The sequence below is a fragment of the Epargyreus clarus genome, unplaced genomic scaffold (assembly GCF_041222505.1).
Source record: "Epargyreus clarus isolate Ecla_fem2 unplaced genomic scaffold, WU_Ecla_fem_2.2 ptg000008l, whole genome shotgun sequence".
Taxonomy (NCBI): domain Eukaryota; kingdom Metazoa; phylum Arthropoda; class Insecta; order Lepidoptera; family Hesperiidae; genus Epargyreus; species Epargyreus clarus.
In genome coordinates, this window is record NW_027332216.1 from 12,130,788 (window position 1) to 12,147,537 (window position 16,750).

The following is a 16,750-nucleotide window of genomic DNA, read 5'->3' on the forward strand; positions in this document are numbered from 1 at the left end:
ACTATAATAAAAACTGCTGCACATCGATTTTTATTAACAAAATGAATTATATTATCTTGTGTATAATTATAATAGCTAGTGGTAAATATGTAAAAACGCCTTGAGACGTATCTAAAATATTGGGAATCAAAAATATCATAAGTATCTATCAGAAAGAACAATTTCTGACGAAGTGGTTACACTGGAATGGGTTTGTCAAAATGACTGAAGTGTTTTTGTAAAAATAAAATTGTAAAATGTAAACACAGGTTATTGAGTGTAATGTACGGTGTTGGTAAAAAAATCTATTAATTTAAAATTGGAAGGAACCTTATAATTTTAAATCATAAAGTAAATTAAATTATGAAAACAACGCCAATCTTAAAATGTCTTTAGTTTGTAATGTTTTAGATTTCGGCTAGGTTAAGTATTAAATAAACAGTTAGGAGTACCCTCACATATATCAGATTATGCCTACTTCATGTACCTGTATATGTAATATTATTATGTATATCTTGCCCTCTTAACCATAGATTAGTAATTAATAATATTAATTTACTAATCTATGCTTTTAGCACAAAAGTACGAAAGCGGTCACCCATCCAATATACGTGTGATGATGAGATGGTGCTTAACTTAGTAGATTTTACTTCCTAAAGTAAAGGGGATATCTATTTCTCGATTATATATAACTTTTTTAAATTACCCCGTGGACGTGAAAGTTTCTCTACCAATGGGTAGATTACTGAGTAGGAGTTGGCGACTATTTTCTGAAAATTTTTGTTAGATATTCCATGGATATTACGCTAAAATAGCGAATAAATCTTAATTGCGGAAGCGGATATGAATATGAAAATTTAAATATACCTACAATAATGAACTATTGTGCAGTTGAGCACTCTTTGTACTTATTATATATACCTACAATACAGAGACATAAGAAGGAAGGATCATTGATACATGTAACAAAGTTTAATGCTCGATAAAGAAGACAAATGGGAACAGCTGCTATGAAAAAGGAACAGGATTAGGACAATGGCCGTTTTTGTAGACATCAGACTAGCCTTTACTAACCTACACATACCTACCTACTTACCTATATTTGATTTAAACATTGAAAATAAATAATTACATTTGCCAACTTGCTTACGTTTGCCCTCTGCACTTAACACATACACCTACATAATACCAATTGGCATTTTATATATTTTTTAAAAGGGTACATAGCTTCTAAATAAATAGGTATATCTAAGTATTGTAATAGCCAGATCAAATAAACAATCGTAGATAATATGTGCTAACTGCTAACCTTATACTCTAACAAGGACTTGACTAGTGACCTAGTTAACGCCAACTAATACTATTGATACATATTCACATTTGCGTGTACTAAAACTTCATGTGAAACAATAAATTCTGTAACTTGAGCTAAGTGTTCCGGCACTCTTCGTATTGATTAATTTGTGTTATTATTTACACATTACGTGTTTGGGTTAAAATCCCCTTTGAGTTTTATAACTCATATTCATGATATACCTACGTACAGTCGGTGAACTATTGTGTCACACAGCTGACGTTGATGCGAGCGGCGCTATTCCGACCGATCAATACCGCGTTATCAAGACATCTGTGTGGGTGTTTATATGCGCGTAGTACACAAACTGGTGTTGCGGGAGCACGTCGCGGGTGATAACGCAATCGCATTTACTAACCCCGTGTTAATTGAGGAAATGTGAACCACAATGCCGCTACCTGACCTCATAAAACGAGCTTCCAGCTACTTCCTCGGACTGGAGTTCGACGAAAACGAGGAGCCACCCGATTACGTCGACAACGAAATTCTCTTTTGCAAGAACAATGTTTGCGTTCATCCTCCGACGATTGCTAGACACGAATTGGATATAGTCCACCACCCTGGATACTTAACAGTGACGACGAAGGTCTTTACTGACCAGCACAACAATGCTAAACGACCTACGCTCTTTCTTAACTGGATACCTAATTCTACGCTCCGGAAGTGCCCGTCGGCAGTTGAGAGCAGCCCAAGTGACGACCTAATTTGTGTGAATAAACCCACCAAGCCGCAAGATATTCCTTCGCAGAAACCACACGAGAAACCAGGAAAAGATATACATAACGAAAATGCTTTTTACGATTCATCTGACACGACAAGCCTTAACTCTAATTCTGATAAACAAAGTATTAAATCCAGTGACACCAGGTACACCCAGAATGACACGACGCAGGAAGAGCTTTCTAGCAGTTCAAAACCGACGATAAAATCGGCAGATTCGGCCAAGGATAGCGTGTTTACGTCTTTAGACAAAAACGAGTCCAAGGATCAGAATATATTTGAATTTGAGAAGCATGTGCGCTCACAATCGATGACTTCGGTCAACATAACGATCTCTAACCCTAACATAGAGAACGTCGACCTGACTCCGGACTCGCTGTCCGGTGACCGGTTCGTCAGGTCACTGTCAATGAGCTCATGCGACGAAGGCAACCCCAATTGGATGAGCACGCCAGAATTCTTAGCGTTGAAGCACAATTTAGTTTTTCCGGACAGCGTCAACAGCTCTCCCGTGCCGCAGAGGCGAGCACCTTTAAAATGTCGAAGGTGAGTGTCGTTTTGCGTAACAACTTTACAGATTCAATATACAAATGTTCTACAAATGTATAAATTTTTATATTGAGCCTGTATGATATAAAAAATAAAACAATTTTACTTTTTAATTAGATATCTTCGACCATGGTATTGTTGATCGAAGTCAGATATGTATAATATTCTAGGCATTTCTGTGAGCGATCACATAGGATTCCAATCCCATCTTACGTTGATTAGCTACAGCTGATAGGTATCCACAGGCGGCAGTAATCACTCATAGAACTGCTTAATGCATTCTCATTTACTACTATATTTTAGAAATGCTTATTTTCTATGTAAATAATTGAATGGTTTTGTACATGTAATTAATTATTTTGAAATTTTGAAAACTAAACTTTGCAGATTTACCGTTTTTTTTATGATAGGTGTCACTAATGTCACCTTAGAGTAGGTAACTATTTTATGTATATAAGACCATTAAATAACGTGTAGGTAATCGTAATTTGCATACATTATGTAAACAGAAGATAGCCTGTATCGCCGTTACCGACAATTGAATATTACCGGAAATAATTCTTAGAGTATGTATGAGTATAAAGTTTACGATAAGCAGAACTGTATTTATTGAATAAAACATTGGTAATTTCTCATTCTTTTAATATTTACGAATATTAATATCATTTGGGTTTAATCAATGGAGAAAAGTAGACACGTAACAAGTATTAAAAAATCTGTAAAAAGTAGAGAAATAAGACTTGATACTAAAGACAGTTTTAGAGCGTGTAGAGCAATTTCATATTGTTTTTTCGGAAAATAATAAAATTTGACCATCCTTAGCACTTGCTTTAACGATTTATTTTTCTTCATTAATGTTATTTTTACATAAATAAGTAAACTTTGTCACGTAATGATTCACGTTTGACTGGTAACGTATTTATGTAGGTAACGAAATTAATATTAATATTGTGTAAGTTCGCGCAATGCCAGTATGTAAATGTAGATATTTTATACCTACTTATTTAATCAGTAAATATAATGTATCGGTCATGGAAACAAATAGAAGAGATTAGAATCTTGAGCAAACACTTAATACTAAAAGTATGTAATAGTAATGAAATCGATACTTACATGACAACATAAAGCCGATAATACCTATATATATTTTTTTACTTTATTTTTAATATCAAAGGCGTAGAGCTTGTAGGGTTTCGTGTAGCACTTTTAGGAGGCGGGAAAATAATCACACAATCAATCACATAAAATCACAGCTTGGTCGTATTAATAATTTGTATTTAATAAGACTTACTTATACATGCCAATGTTTTTTGAGTAAACTATGAAGTCCTAGAACATACATATATATTTTCATGGAAATGGCAAATGTCTTGTAATAGTAGAGATCTAACAGACAGAAAACAAATTCGATATCGTTAGTATATATTATGAGTAAGCACTTACTCAAATATTTTAATTTGTGTAGATCTTATAAGTACAGTAATGTAAAGTTGATCTCTATCTGCGCATTTCTCCAGACGCCATCAAGAATGTCTTTATTACATTCCCCGGACCTTATTGTTTTAGATAGCTGTCCCCTGGAATACTAAGTGTGTAGGCGATTAATTACGCGTAGCCTAGTTGTTAAATAAATAGTTTTGATATTTTCAGTAGGTACTTCATAACTCGAACAGTTTAAAAATAGATAATGTAAAAAAATGCAGGTATAATTTGTTTATGCACCTTAAAATAACACTCGTTACGTCCGAAATATTGAACCAAATAAAGCAAATAAAACCTTGTTACATAACTAGTAAAAACGTATTGAACCTATGATAGATAAAGATAAGTAGGCATATTGAAGAAGCTGGGAAGAAACTAATTAAAACAAACCTCTCCAGTTGAAGATCTTTCTCGATCTACGACTATTTCTTCGAAGTACTTATTTTACCTGCAATGCATTTTATTTTTACCAGGTTTTCAGTGGACTTAAGTCAGATGCGGTCTTTGCGGCTCTTCTTCAACGACGACAACTGCACGTGCGGTCAACTGGTGGTCGCCTCCAGGGAGTCGCAGTACAAGATTTTACACTTCCATCACGGAGGCCTCGATCACCTGGCACAGGTCCTCCATAGGTGGCACTCGCTGTTGCATAATATTAAACTTACACCAGGTAACCTTTGATTTTTATTCCGTAATTTATTCTCTATGCTAATGATGTATTGATTATTCCATTTATTAGCATTTTCCGCAGCTACTACCAAGTATCGTGTATTGATTGTAGTTTTACGGATTTGCTTTCCCTCTCCAATTCTTTAACTTATATTTATATTTCTTGTAGAACCAGTATGGTTCGACCAGGGAGGTCCCCTAAATCTATTTCTCGCATGAAGTAGTTCTTACATTGCGGGTAAAGAGCGCGGATGGCTGGTGATTTACATAAGAAGCCATAATCTTAGTTGTCCGAAGAGGCAACGAACCTGTATTCGGCTTTAAGTATAATGGTCGAACCCTTTTTCTACATGACATGTTCATAGTAGACGTAGATCCCATACCATCAGATCTACTTCATACTCAATTGCTACTTGACTTAAAAAAAAATGTCCTGGGCCGGTCGAGATAATTATGAGGTTCGAAAATGGCATTTGTTTTGAAATCAAATTTTATGCATAGATATTTAATTTAATTTTATTTTAATGTTGATAATAATTCATAATAACTGAAAATAGCTGAAAAGAAAAATTAATTTTGTTACAGGTTCCGAAGAACCAAACATGCCATATCGCCACTTCATGGTATGCCGTCCAGAAGTACAAAAGTCGGAGCAACACCCCGAAGAAGGGAAGGTACCAAAGATAACCCCAGAGCTGTTTTACGGGAAAATAATGAACAGCAAAGGAATGATTGAGGACGATCTGTTTTTAAGGAAATGCGTGTTTTTCGGAGGTCTCGATAAGGAACTTCGGAGAGAGATGTGGCCGTTCCTTCTTCATTGTTATCCATACAATTCTACATATGACGAGCGGGAGATTATCCTGCAGATAAGGACTCGAGAGTATGAGGAGATAACCCGAAAACGGTTAGAGAAAATGACCCCAGAACAACATGCGATATTCTGGAAGAACGTTCAGTGTGTCATCGAGAAGGATGTGGTCAGAACTGATAGGGGAAATCCCTTCTTCGCTGGCGAGAACAATTACAATATTGAAGTCATGAAGAATATTTTGTTGAACTACGCTGTTTATAACCCCGTTTTAGGGTAAGTCCAATTTGTCATCAATATTTTTATTAAAAAGTTAAAAGTAATTTATGATTTCATGCTTCGTAAGTACATACTACATAGTAATCATTTGTCCACACGCAGTTTATTGTCAACAAATATCTAATTAGAACAGAACATCAAGAAAATAATTGCGTTATTCGAAGCACAGCTGATTGTTTAAATACATACATATTCTTACGGTAATTTTAATGCAAAATGCGCCTCTGTGACCTCATAATTGCACAAATAATTATATGTACAAGTACTTGTACCTTTATTGTTAGTTTCTCACCCGTGTTAAATATTCTTACTTTCTGAAACAATGCTAAAGTCCATCCATACACTTTCTATTTTATAAGTTACTAGCTGACCCGGCAAACTTTGTGTTGCCACATAAATAAAAAAATGTTAAGGGTAAACAACCCTTATCACTTAGGGGTATGGAAAGTAGATAGTAGCCGATTCTCAGACCTACTGAATATGCGTATAAAATTTGGTGAAAATCGGTAAAGCCGTTTCGGAGGAGTACGGTAACTAACATTGTGACACGAGAATTTTATATATGAGATAAACTCTGTTTTTTTAATAGCTACACGCAAGGCATGAGCGATCTCCTAGCGCCGGTCCTCTGTGAGATCAAGTGTGAGGCGGAGGCGTTTTGGTGCTTCGTGGGGCTGATGCAACGCGCTATATTCGTGTGCACGCCCACCGACAACGACATGGATAATAATCTCGTAAGATTTACTTTAAAGCCTAAGTTAGACAAATGATTTAGTCTTCGATAATCTCGGGAATATCTCAGGATCACGAAAAGTTTGGAATATCGTAATCCAGTAATGAACATTTTGAGATTACCTTTCTCTTCAAACATGTTAGATCACAATTAATATTTAAAGATAAACTTGCTTGTTTCTTATACCTTTATAGTGATAAATATAATCAATGTGGATTGGTAAATCGTCAACTAAAAAGGGTAATTCGTAATTATTAGCATAATAAAATTAAGGGATGTACAAGTCAATGAATATTTCTATCCTTTTCAGAGCTACCTACGCGAGCTAATCAGGTTGATGCTGCCTCACTTCTATAAGCACCTGGAGAAACATGTGGACGCTATGGAACTACTATTCTGCCACCGTTGGATACTGTTGTAAGAATGGATTTTTAGATGTCCACTTAATTATTATAGATTAGATATTTAAAACAATCAGTGAAAATTGATTAAATTTCCGTCAAAGTGGGTTCAGAATATGTTTTCTCATAAAATTGAAGTAACAAAAGTATATGCCGTATGAATTAAAAACCTGATGATTAATTGACCTATTATATTTATACCCTAAATAGGATTGGGCTTTAGCTGAGTTTCGTAACAGATAAGTCCTCTCGTGGGCTAAGTTGGAATAAGTCATTATCAGACTTATCAGTATCACAAAACTCAAACCAGATGTTTTCTGGATTAGATAACAAAGCTGTTATATAGAAGAAAATGGTTAGTTCGGTTTTTGGGTTACGACACGAGGGCATGCTTTATCTATACAAATTCATCATATTATAATTATCTATTTCTGCTTCAATTTCATGCCAAATCTCTTTCCAGATGCTTCAAACGCGAGTTCACGGAAGCAGTGGCGCTGCGCATGTGGGAGGCGTGCTGGGCCAACTACCAGACTGACTATTTTCACCTGTTCCTTTGCCTCGCCATCATCGCGGTGTACGCGGATGACGTCATAGCTCAGGACCTGAACACTGATGAGATGTTGCTGCACTTTAGTTCGTTGGGTGAGTGCATTTAATGTTAATCTTGACACAATAATAAAAATCTGTATAACTTAAAATCATCATCAGCTGAATTTAATTCAAGGTTAAGTTAATTTCACATCTAACTTTAACCTAAACGATAGTTCTTTTTTATAACTTAGATTTTTTGTCGTTATTAAATTTATAGCCTTATCATATACACTGAATCTCATAGTACTCATAGAACGCTATTCCCGCGTTAATTCATACTCTATACTGTCAACTTGACAGTGTTGCTACTACGTTTTTTACATTGTCCTTAATTTACACAATTAAGTATTTTCATTTTTACCGTGTAATGTTTTTGAATAACTTTATCACAAAATACTGTCGTTCATTGGTCTATTCCTTGTACCAATAACAATTTCAACAATTGACAATTTCTAATAACAGCAGTGTTTCAGATTTATTTATTTAAAAAATTATTGCCAGATTTCAATCTCGTTACACATCATTGTACCTTCCAGCGATGTACATGGACGGCCGTCTGATCCTGCGCAAGGCGCGCGGCGTGCTGCACCAGTTCCGGCAGCTGGCGCGCATCCCGTGCACGCTGGCCGGCATGTGCCAGCGCTGCGGGCCCGGCATCTGGGACTCCACGCACCGCCCCAGCATCGAGTGTACCGGTGCTCATGATATATGTGCGTATGTCTCGCAGTAGAGAGGAGCCTGGAATGTGGAAAGATCTGGAGTGGAGGGCGAAAATATCTGCAGTGGAGGAGACTAGTGTGTGAAATCATCTGGAGTTAAATTTATTGTGGAGTGGTGTAAAAGAGCCCTTATATGAGGTATTGAATATTCAATAACATCAATCTATCTAACGTCTACCAAAGATTGACCCGCCGGATTAGGTGCACGTTGGCGGTGACTGTGCTCCATTTCAGTACTCTTCTTGCCTGTTAGAAATTGTCAAATTTCGATCTTTAGTAGTCTAACATTGGATAGATTGAACATTAATAATGTTAGTCTTCACGGGCAGCAAGGCATCTGTAGATTATCACAGGTAAGAATCCAAATCTTATCTGAGGTAGACAACACATGTCCATAGGAAGTTTGGTATGATATAACAGCAGTCATCGCGAGGGTAGGATGTTCGTTTGCTAAATAAGGGCTATTTTCTCCGCAAAGGCGCATCTATACAGTTGAGTAGTCTAAACTTCGTGCAGGCTGTGTAATTTTTGAGGGACGGCCACGATTCAATGGCTACATTGTACCTTACAAAGTAATCAATTAAATTACTAAATAAGACGCAATCTCAAAAATGATGCAAAGGTGTGCTGTGATATTTAAGAAATTTTCTTATATTCATTTCTGTGCACATTCACGTTGGCGAAAAATGTTTAGTTGTATCACTTTGATTAGGGACAAAAAATAAAATATAATAGAAAATATATTACAGTACATATGTAAATTAAACTGTAGCATCAAATACTTAACTAAGAAATATTTGGCTTACTTTAGCATTTTTATATACCTTAGCATCTATATGTAACTACGTAGGTAGAAAGCCGCCTTTGTATCAAATTGGCACATTTCTTACTAAATTAAAATAGCTAATGTTAAAAATTGTTTAAAGGTAGGTACTTCTTGTACTTGTATTATGTTTGTATGTATTGTATGATAAAAATTAAAATGGGAAATAAATATTGGAAAATGTTATATTTAGAAATCAATAAGGCAGGTTACTAGATCCACAAAAATATAATGTTTTGCACCTAAATAAAACAACTGTTTTATAAGCAAAATTGTTATGTATTAGGTGAAAATTAAATTTAACGAAAACGGTATTTGTAAGTGTTGCCATAGTTAATTTATTTCTACTGTAAATTATCAAAACCAATTTGTTAACTTTTACAGTATTTTACAGTTATTTGCTTCAATGATAAATGACAGGAAAAAATTTAAACTTATAATTTTATTTAGATAAAAATGTTTTAAGGCAGTTCGATTTTTATACCCTTTTAAAAATATTTGGTGTTTGAAAACCAAAGCGCTTGAATGTTTTTAATAGTCCTTTGAAATTTTAAATGAGTCGAATATAATCTTGTGTTCTATGAATTGTACAAAAAAACGTATTCGAGTTATACGTAACTATGTGAGTACAAAAATCAGTATTAAAACGAACGATGATGTATAAAATATGACATAAATATAAATGCTCTACGTTACAAATTTCATCATTTGGGACATATCACGAATGATTGCTGAATGTGTTCTAGTCATATTGTAAATGTATACAGTTATTACATGTTATAAATATAATTATTATATTAAATGTTATGCATTTCGTTATATACGAGCGATCAAATTAATCGGGTACCTAGATGGTTCTTTATTAATATGAAAAAACATTGTACCTGCATAAAATTGACATATTTACATAAAAGCCTGCATATTTTTATTAATATTAATTACCATACCATATCAATTAAAAAAAAATTAACACTAAAATAAATGACATGCTTTTGAGTATTTTTATTTATTTAAAAAAATATATGTTTGTTAAAATTAAAATAATATGTGGAGATTTCATAAAGTTGGCAGCCCGAAATAGACTTAGAGCCATATTTGGTACCTAAATCAAAAAGTTATAAGGAGTATCGTTCAGGAAGCGCTTCTTTATAATTTTATCAAATAATGTCGTGTATATATTATTATAAATATCTTTTCATTTACTGTGTATGATAAAACTATTGCGATTCAATGTTCTTTACAGTTTATTATTATAATATTGAATTAATGAGCGTTAATTTGTAATAATGTATATTTTCATACCTATAAACATCCTTTAAATCATAATAATAATAAAATACTTATTCAGTGACAGCTCGAAGGTAAAATCTGGAGAAAAAAATCTATTTCATATTCGGTCGAAACTATGATAGAAACCGAAGGTTTTCGGGCGGTAACTATTTCATAAAAACATTTTAAAAACCTTTAGCTCTGCAATCTAACATAAATATGGGGAAAGGTTTTTATAAAATACGTAATTTGGATTTTTACTGTAAATATATCAAGCTATTAAAATAAAACGCTTTTTCAGTTTGGAATCATGCAGCAATTTATTTGCCCCGTTAGCCTACCTATAATATGTTTTGGTCAATATATGTAGTCTATTTTGAAAATAATAGTATTGTATTATGATTGCGTGTATGCGTATCTGTTAGATTATTTAAGTTTAAGCACTTACCAAAGAAAAAAACACTATTAGTCAATAAAATAGCTTCTCTGCAAAATTAACCGACGTTCAAATAAGATGGAAGTTGGAAGTTGTACTATGTAGTTGTATATTAAGCTGATTATTATCATGTTTAGGTAGAATTTCATAAAATTTAAAACGAGAAGTCTTTTTATAAAGTGTCAATGGCAAATTTACCCTTGCCTAAGTGTTTTCTTAATGTACCTATGTATTACAAAAATGATCCGAATCAAACAATATAAATAATTTTGAATCGTGTGACCTATTTGTGAAAAATTGAATATAACACCGTGTTGTGTCGCCAGTTCTATTTTTTAGAACTTATCTGACGGTCCGTCTAGATCCGCTTGTCTAAATTAAAACTAGAAAGTAATTCTTCTTTTTTGCGTACGCTGTCAAATTTTACGCCTCCTGTGATATATATTGATTGATCTGCTTGTAATAAGTGTTAATTATTATAACGTAATATAATATGTACCTAATTATTATTATTGTATAATGATACATCACATATGGTATGGACATAGCATATCTATTTAGAATAAATGTACGAACATTTCAAAATACTCGTTTTATTTCATTGTTTCACATCAGAATACACCGAGAATAAAGTATGTATATTATATCAATGATTGTCATATTATGAAGTGTTTATTTATAATATAGGAGTAGCAGACAAGCATGCAGTCGACCTGATGGTAAGTGGCTACCGCCGACCATGGACATCTGTAATCAACCCCAGATAGGATTAGATATTCTAATCTGAGGTCTGCCACAGATGAGTCGCTACTCCAGAGACTAAGCTGGAATGCGTCGGAAAAGTATGACTCAATAACCACTTCAAGCCAGAACACAAAAGCTAGAAGAGTTCTACCACCATGTTACGCCCACTTTACGCTTAAGGACCTAAATCTATAAACCGATACTTGAAGTATATAAGCTGCAGTCGATTTCTTAAACTTAAGCCTAATTTATATGGCACGGTGGGGAGTGACTAGGTTACTATACTCTTTGGGAATGACGTAGACTTTATTTTTAAGTATTCAGGCTTTTCGTTTTTTTTTTTAATTTTATTAAATGTTCGTACAACAAATGATTATTGCTATTGTTACGAAAATAAAAAACCAAACGATATTCTTTATAGTCTGTGTTAAAAATATGACATATGACACATGTGACAGCTGACATTGACTGATTGACGTATCATCTTTCACTTTCATCTGCAGCTGATGTTTCATTTAATTTTACCAACTGAATTGTAGATAAATAAAGTTCAAACTCGATTGGATTCAGTGTTATTTTGATATTCTTATAAAAAGTTATCTGCCGAACTTAAAAATAAACTTATTTATACACTTTACAATCGTTATCATTGTGATAAGTATGTATGTACATTGAAGAATGAAATTTTGCAGTCTCGTATTGATTACGGTGTTAAACGTGACAAAATTAACTGCAGATCGTGGAAAAAGCATAAATATGGCCAATTTACCAAGGGTTATGCGAGCGGTTGGTCTTTACAAGTACTTACCTATTACTGATGTTAATAGTTTAATCGATGTGGAGGTAAGTTTGCCGACGTTACGAAAAACTGATGTACTCGTAGAAGTAAAGGCGACGGCAGTTAATCCCATTGATACTAAACAACGGGCACCTAAACCTAACATTGAGCCTACGCCGCGGATATTAGGGTGGGATGGAGCCGGTATTGTTGTCGATAAAGGTGATGAATCGAAATCTTTCAACATAGGCGACGAGGTCTTCTTCACAGGTGATATGCGGCGTAATGGATCAAATGCTCAGTATGTAGCCATTGACGAGATATTAGTTGCTCGTAAACCGAGTAACCTCAACTTCGAGCAGGCCGCAGCTATGCCTCTCACTGCTGTCACGGCGTACGAATCTCTTTATGACCGTCTTTTATTGTCCGAAAAGGACAAGGGCAAGACAATACTCATTATTAACAGTGCTGGAGGTGTAGGCTCTGTTGCTTCACAGTTGGCCAAAAATTTGGGTCTTAAAGTAATCGGAACTGCTTCCAGGCCTGAAACAGAGGCATTTTCCCTAGACCATGGTGCTGATGTTGTACTGAACCACTCAAAGGATTTGTTACCCCAATTGGAGGCTAAGGGATTTGGAAAAGGTGTTGATTTTATTTTGACTAACTATGACCCTTATCCTTACTGGAACACCATGATGCAAGCCATTAAGCCCCAAGGAAGGATCTGTCTTTTGGTTGATAGTTCTGGATTAGTTGACATAAAACCTTTGAAGGACAAAAGCATTACACTAGTCTCTGAAATGATGTTTACGAGGATAAAATATGACACTGAGGACAAACAAAGATGCCAGGAAATGTTGAAAGACATCTCTAATATGTTAGAGAGTGGAAAGTTAAAAACCACTCTTTCAAAAGTCCTCTCACCGATAAATGCTGCCAATTTAAGAGAAGCACACAGACTTATAGAAGAACAACATATGGTTGGGAAACTCATTTTGTCTGGGTTTTAAATAAGAATAAAGTGATATGAGATATTGAGTATACTTGTATGATTTTTACAATGGAATAAATAAATTGTTTCATTAATTTTTGTGCAGTACACTAGGATCAAACTCTTGTCCTTTGAATGGAGAACCTTCAGCATTCCAAGCCTTCTTTAGTATCTCTATGTTGCGAATTTCATCACTAGTGGGTAGCCCTTTCATTTTCCTGTCTTGATTCCACTGCAATTCTCTGACCTACAAAAATAAAGGATAATCATGAGTCTTTATTCTTTGGACATAGTATAAGACTATTTTATTGGGACGGTAATGCTAAACAAAATGCTTACAAAATATCTTAGCAATATATATAATATTATACCTTAGCAATATGGTCCTCCGGTAGCTCGTCCAGGGGCCTAGAACAATCTATTTTATCCAAATCAATTGGTTCCTCATTAGCCAATAATTTATCCCACCATCGCTCCTTGAGTTTTTCTGAAATCAATTTTAGGTTAAATTAAAATTATGTTAACTGAGGTACTAGCTATAAGACTTGTACCTTGATCTGACCTGATGTAGGTAACTGACACTAAAGTTAGCACAGCAGAAAGGATGGGTGACTGCTAGTGGCAAAATTTTATCCTGTTTGAGGGGACCATAGATAAAACGGACTTGGTTTAATAGTACAGTATATGTTTTATTTCAGAAGCCTTGTGGTTGATCTGCAAACATCAGACATGGTTCGCCACTAACCTACACTTACTTTCATTGATTCATAGGAGCTTAAAAAGACAATTTGGTGTAAATTATGGATACCAGAATTATCATTATCAAATGTGACTGACTGAGTGTGTTTGCCTAAGAGACATATTAATCTGTATTTCCTTTCTTAGACCAATAATAAAATAGTCCTACAAAGTACCCAAATGTATCAGCAGTCTCCCCTCACTGAGGCTCCAGAAACTCTCGATAGTCTTGATTTTGTATGGGAGTGGATCTTTGAGTATGATTTCTCCATTTTGGCGCTGCACACTAATATCTCCCGGATTTATTGTCACTTTCAGATCCTTGGAGGATTTTACACCATCAGGGAGTTTTATGGTTACATCTGAAATAAACACTAATTATATTAACTAGTATATTTGTAGTTTAGTATTTAGTTTGACTCTGTAGAGTCAGAGTATGCTGCTCATTATAAAAGAGATTTTTAATGTTTGAACACCATGCTGAATTCAAGCAATACTTTTGTGTGTAAAGCTTAAATATTAATGGTACAATTTGGATTAATTGATGGTGTCCATGGGCTGCAGTGACCACTTCATGCCTGTCATTGCTTTATTTTTTGTAGCCATATTGTACTCATTCACTACTATCTCAATTGAATACACAAAATTCGTTGAAGCATACGTAGCAGCAATGCATCTTTGCAAAAATAACTTTAAGTATTTAAAGTCATTTAATATCATAGTTCTCAATATCTTGAAATTTTAGAATTACAAGATAATATAAAATGCAGTAGGTATGTACTAAATACTACCACTGTTTTTTTCCATAGGACAAAATTGGACATACATCCCATACATTTTGAACCTATCTAAGTGCACTAATGCATTATCTACTTGTTGGCTGCATGGTGCATAGCTTTTAGAATAATAATTAAAAGCAAACAAAAAACATCTACAAACAATTATATCTCACCAACCGAGTTCCATAATTGTTTGGGACCACGAGTAGTTCTCTCTTATTGCCCCATTGTAGGATTCACTGCTCTTCTGGGTAGGTATTATTGGAGGCTCATAATCATCTGGGATAGCTGGTATAGGAGCGGTATCAGAAACAGATTGATTTTCTAATGTCTGTGTTATGGTATCCACTTCATTAGGTTCCGGAGGTTGCTCTACATCTTCTATTTTGTCCTCCTCTGCTACCACTTCCACTTCTTGAGCGACAGTTGAGCACATTATTTCATTGTTTATGTCCAATGGCTTAGCAGCGCCATTGGGTTCATCCCAATTCTTTGGGTCACAAGTTCTCATAACCTTTATGACGAGCTCCTCAGCTACCCCTGGTGGAAAACCCATGTTCTCATACTGGCCATCAGGAACATAGTAAAAGTCAGTTCTGAAATGATATTATTTTATATAATTAAATAAAAATATTGTTATATGTGACATAGTTCATAATGTTTATGTTTGCAATACTTAAAAAAATGTTTTTTTTTTTATATTTCGTTCATCTTTCTTATCTGTTTAGTAAAATATAAAAGTTTATTAAGAAGAAAAATATGTGAGAAAGTAAAACTTTATATAAAAAGAAAGCAATTTAGCTATGATTTAACTATATTTATTTCAAGAGTTATTTGCAATCTAGTTAATTGTATCAGGCGTTACTTTGCGGAAATCCATGCTATTAAGTTAAGATTAAAACTACTTCGCAACAATCCGCTACAAATATGTATGATGGTATATATTTTAAACCATGCAGTATGTTAAACCATGCAGTATGCATGGTTCAAAATATATACCATCATACATATTTGTAGCGGATTGTTGCGAAGTAGTTTTAATCTTAACTTAATATTTGCAATCTATTTCGAAATAAAATTTTCTCATATATCTAACTTACCGTCTAGCGAGAAAGTTGAAAATAGTTGATAGAAAACCGAGGATAGACTTTTCATTTACTAAAATAGATGCCAATACTTCGTCATATTTCTCCACATCTTGTGAAGTCGCCATGATCTTAAGTTTGTATAGTTTTGTTTTTATTTATTTCCAGTCGGTAAACAATAATAACGTGACAACTAAAATTGTTTCTTTATTGAGATTTGAGATCAATATCGAAATTGACAACTTCTGACATAATGACAAATATAGTAATTTGACAGCATAAAATTCTTGCCATAACAAGTTTAAATAATCTACCATTAAAAATTTAAAAGCACCGTACATCCTTTATATAAAATAAGTATTATATTGTGGCAATTTAGGATGCGAATATCCTAAACCACGAATAAATACGAGTTTTATGAAATTATATTTCAAATGTGTAAAGAATCTAAGTTGTAAGAAACAGTTAACTTTTTGATGTGAAACATCTATAGCCGCACGTAAAACCGATTTCTGGCGTGGCGACGCATGATATACTCGTATGCTATAGTGTGTACGGTGTGGCGAGGCGTCGCCATGCGCAAAAATCGTAACATTTTATTTTATCATTATGACATATTTAGTTCCTATCACAATATGTTCTTTTCTGCATATTACTTTTACAAAATAATGTCGATGTTTCACATCTGCCAGGCAAAGATTTTTTTGTTTCCTTTTTACATTAAAAGTCATTTGATGAAATAAAAAATATTGTAATAACTAATATCGTAATAATATCTAAGTAATCTATGGTCATTTTTATTTGACTTAATTTATTT

General features: G+C 34.1%; 3 protein-coding genes across 3 annotated transcripts; 2 read left to right on the forward strand and 1 right to left on the reverse strand.

Annotated features, from left to right (window-relative positions):
- The first annotated feature begins 927 nt into the window (after window positions 1-927).
- Window positions 928-11,403, forward strand: TBC1D16 (TBC1 domain family member 16). Its single transcript, XM_073076051.1, has 7 exons — window positions 928-2,599; window positions 4,558-4,754; window positions 5,339-5,840; window positions 6,433-6,577; window positions 6,887-6,993; window positions 7,441-7,622; window positions 8,108-11,403. The coding sequence occupies exons 1-7, from the start codon at window positions 1,722-1,724 to the stop codon at window positions 8,299-8,301; spliced, it is 2,205 nt and encodes a 734-aa protein (XP_072932152.1). The 5' UTR covers window positions 928-1,721; the 3' UTR covers window positions 8,302-11,403.
- A 630-nt stretch (window positions 11,404-12,033) lies between these two features.
- On the forward strand, window positions 12,034-13,379 carry LOC140744452 (zinc-type alcohol dehydrogenase-like protein SERP1785). Its single transcript, XM_073076052.1, has one exon. It carries the CDS (start codon window positions 12,241-12,243, stop codon window positions 13,348-13,350), a length of 1,110 nt encoding a protein of 369 aa, XP_072932153.1. The 5' UTR covers window positions 12,034-12,240; the 3' UTR covers window positions 13,351-13,379.
- LOC140744453 (nudC domain-containing protein 3) lies at window positions 13,366-16,129 on the reverse strand. The gene is made up of 5 exons (XM_073076053.1): window positions 15,949-16,129; window positions 15,026-15,444; window positions 14,246-14,431; window positions 13,703-13,818; window positions 13,366-13,578 (listed from the first exon to the last, which is right to left on the reverse strand). The coding sequence occupies exons 1-5, from the start codon at window positions 16,059-16,061 to the stop codon at window positions 13,423-13,425; spliced, it is 990 nt and encodes a 329-aa protein (XP_072932154.1). The 5' UTR covers window positions 16,062-16,129; the 3' UTR covers window positions 13,366-13,422.
- Window positions 16,130-16,750: the final 621 nt, after the last annotated feature.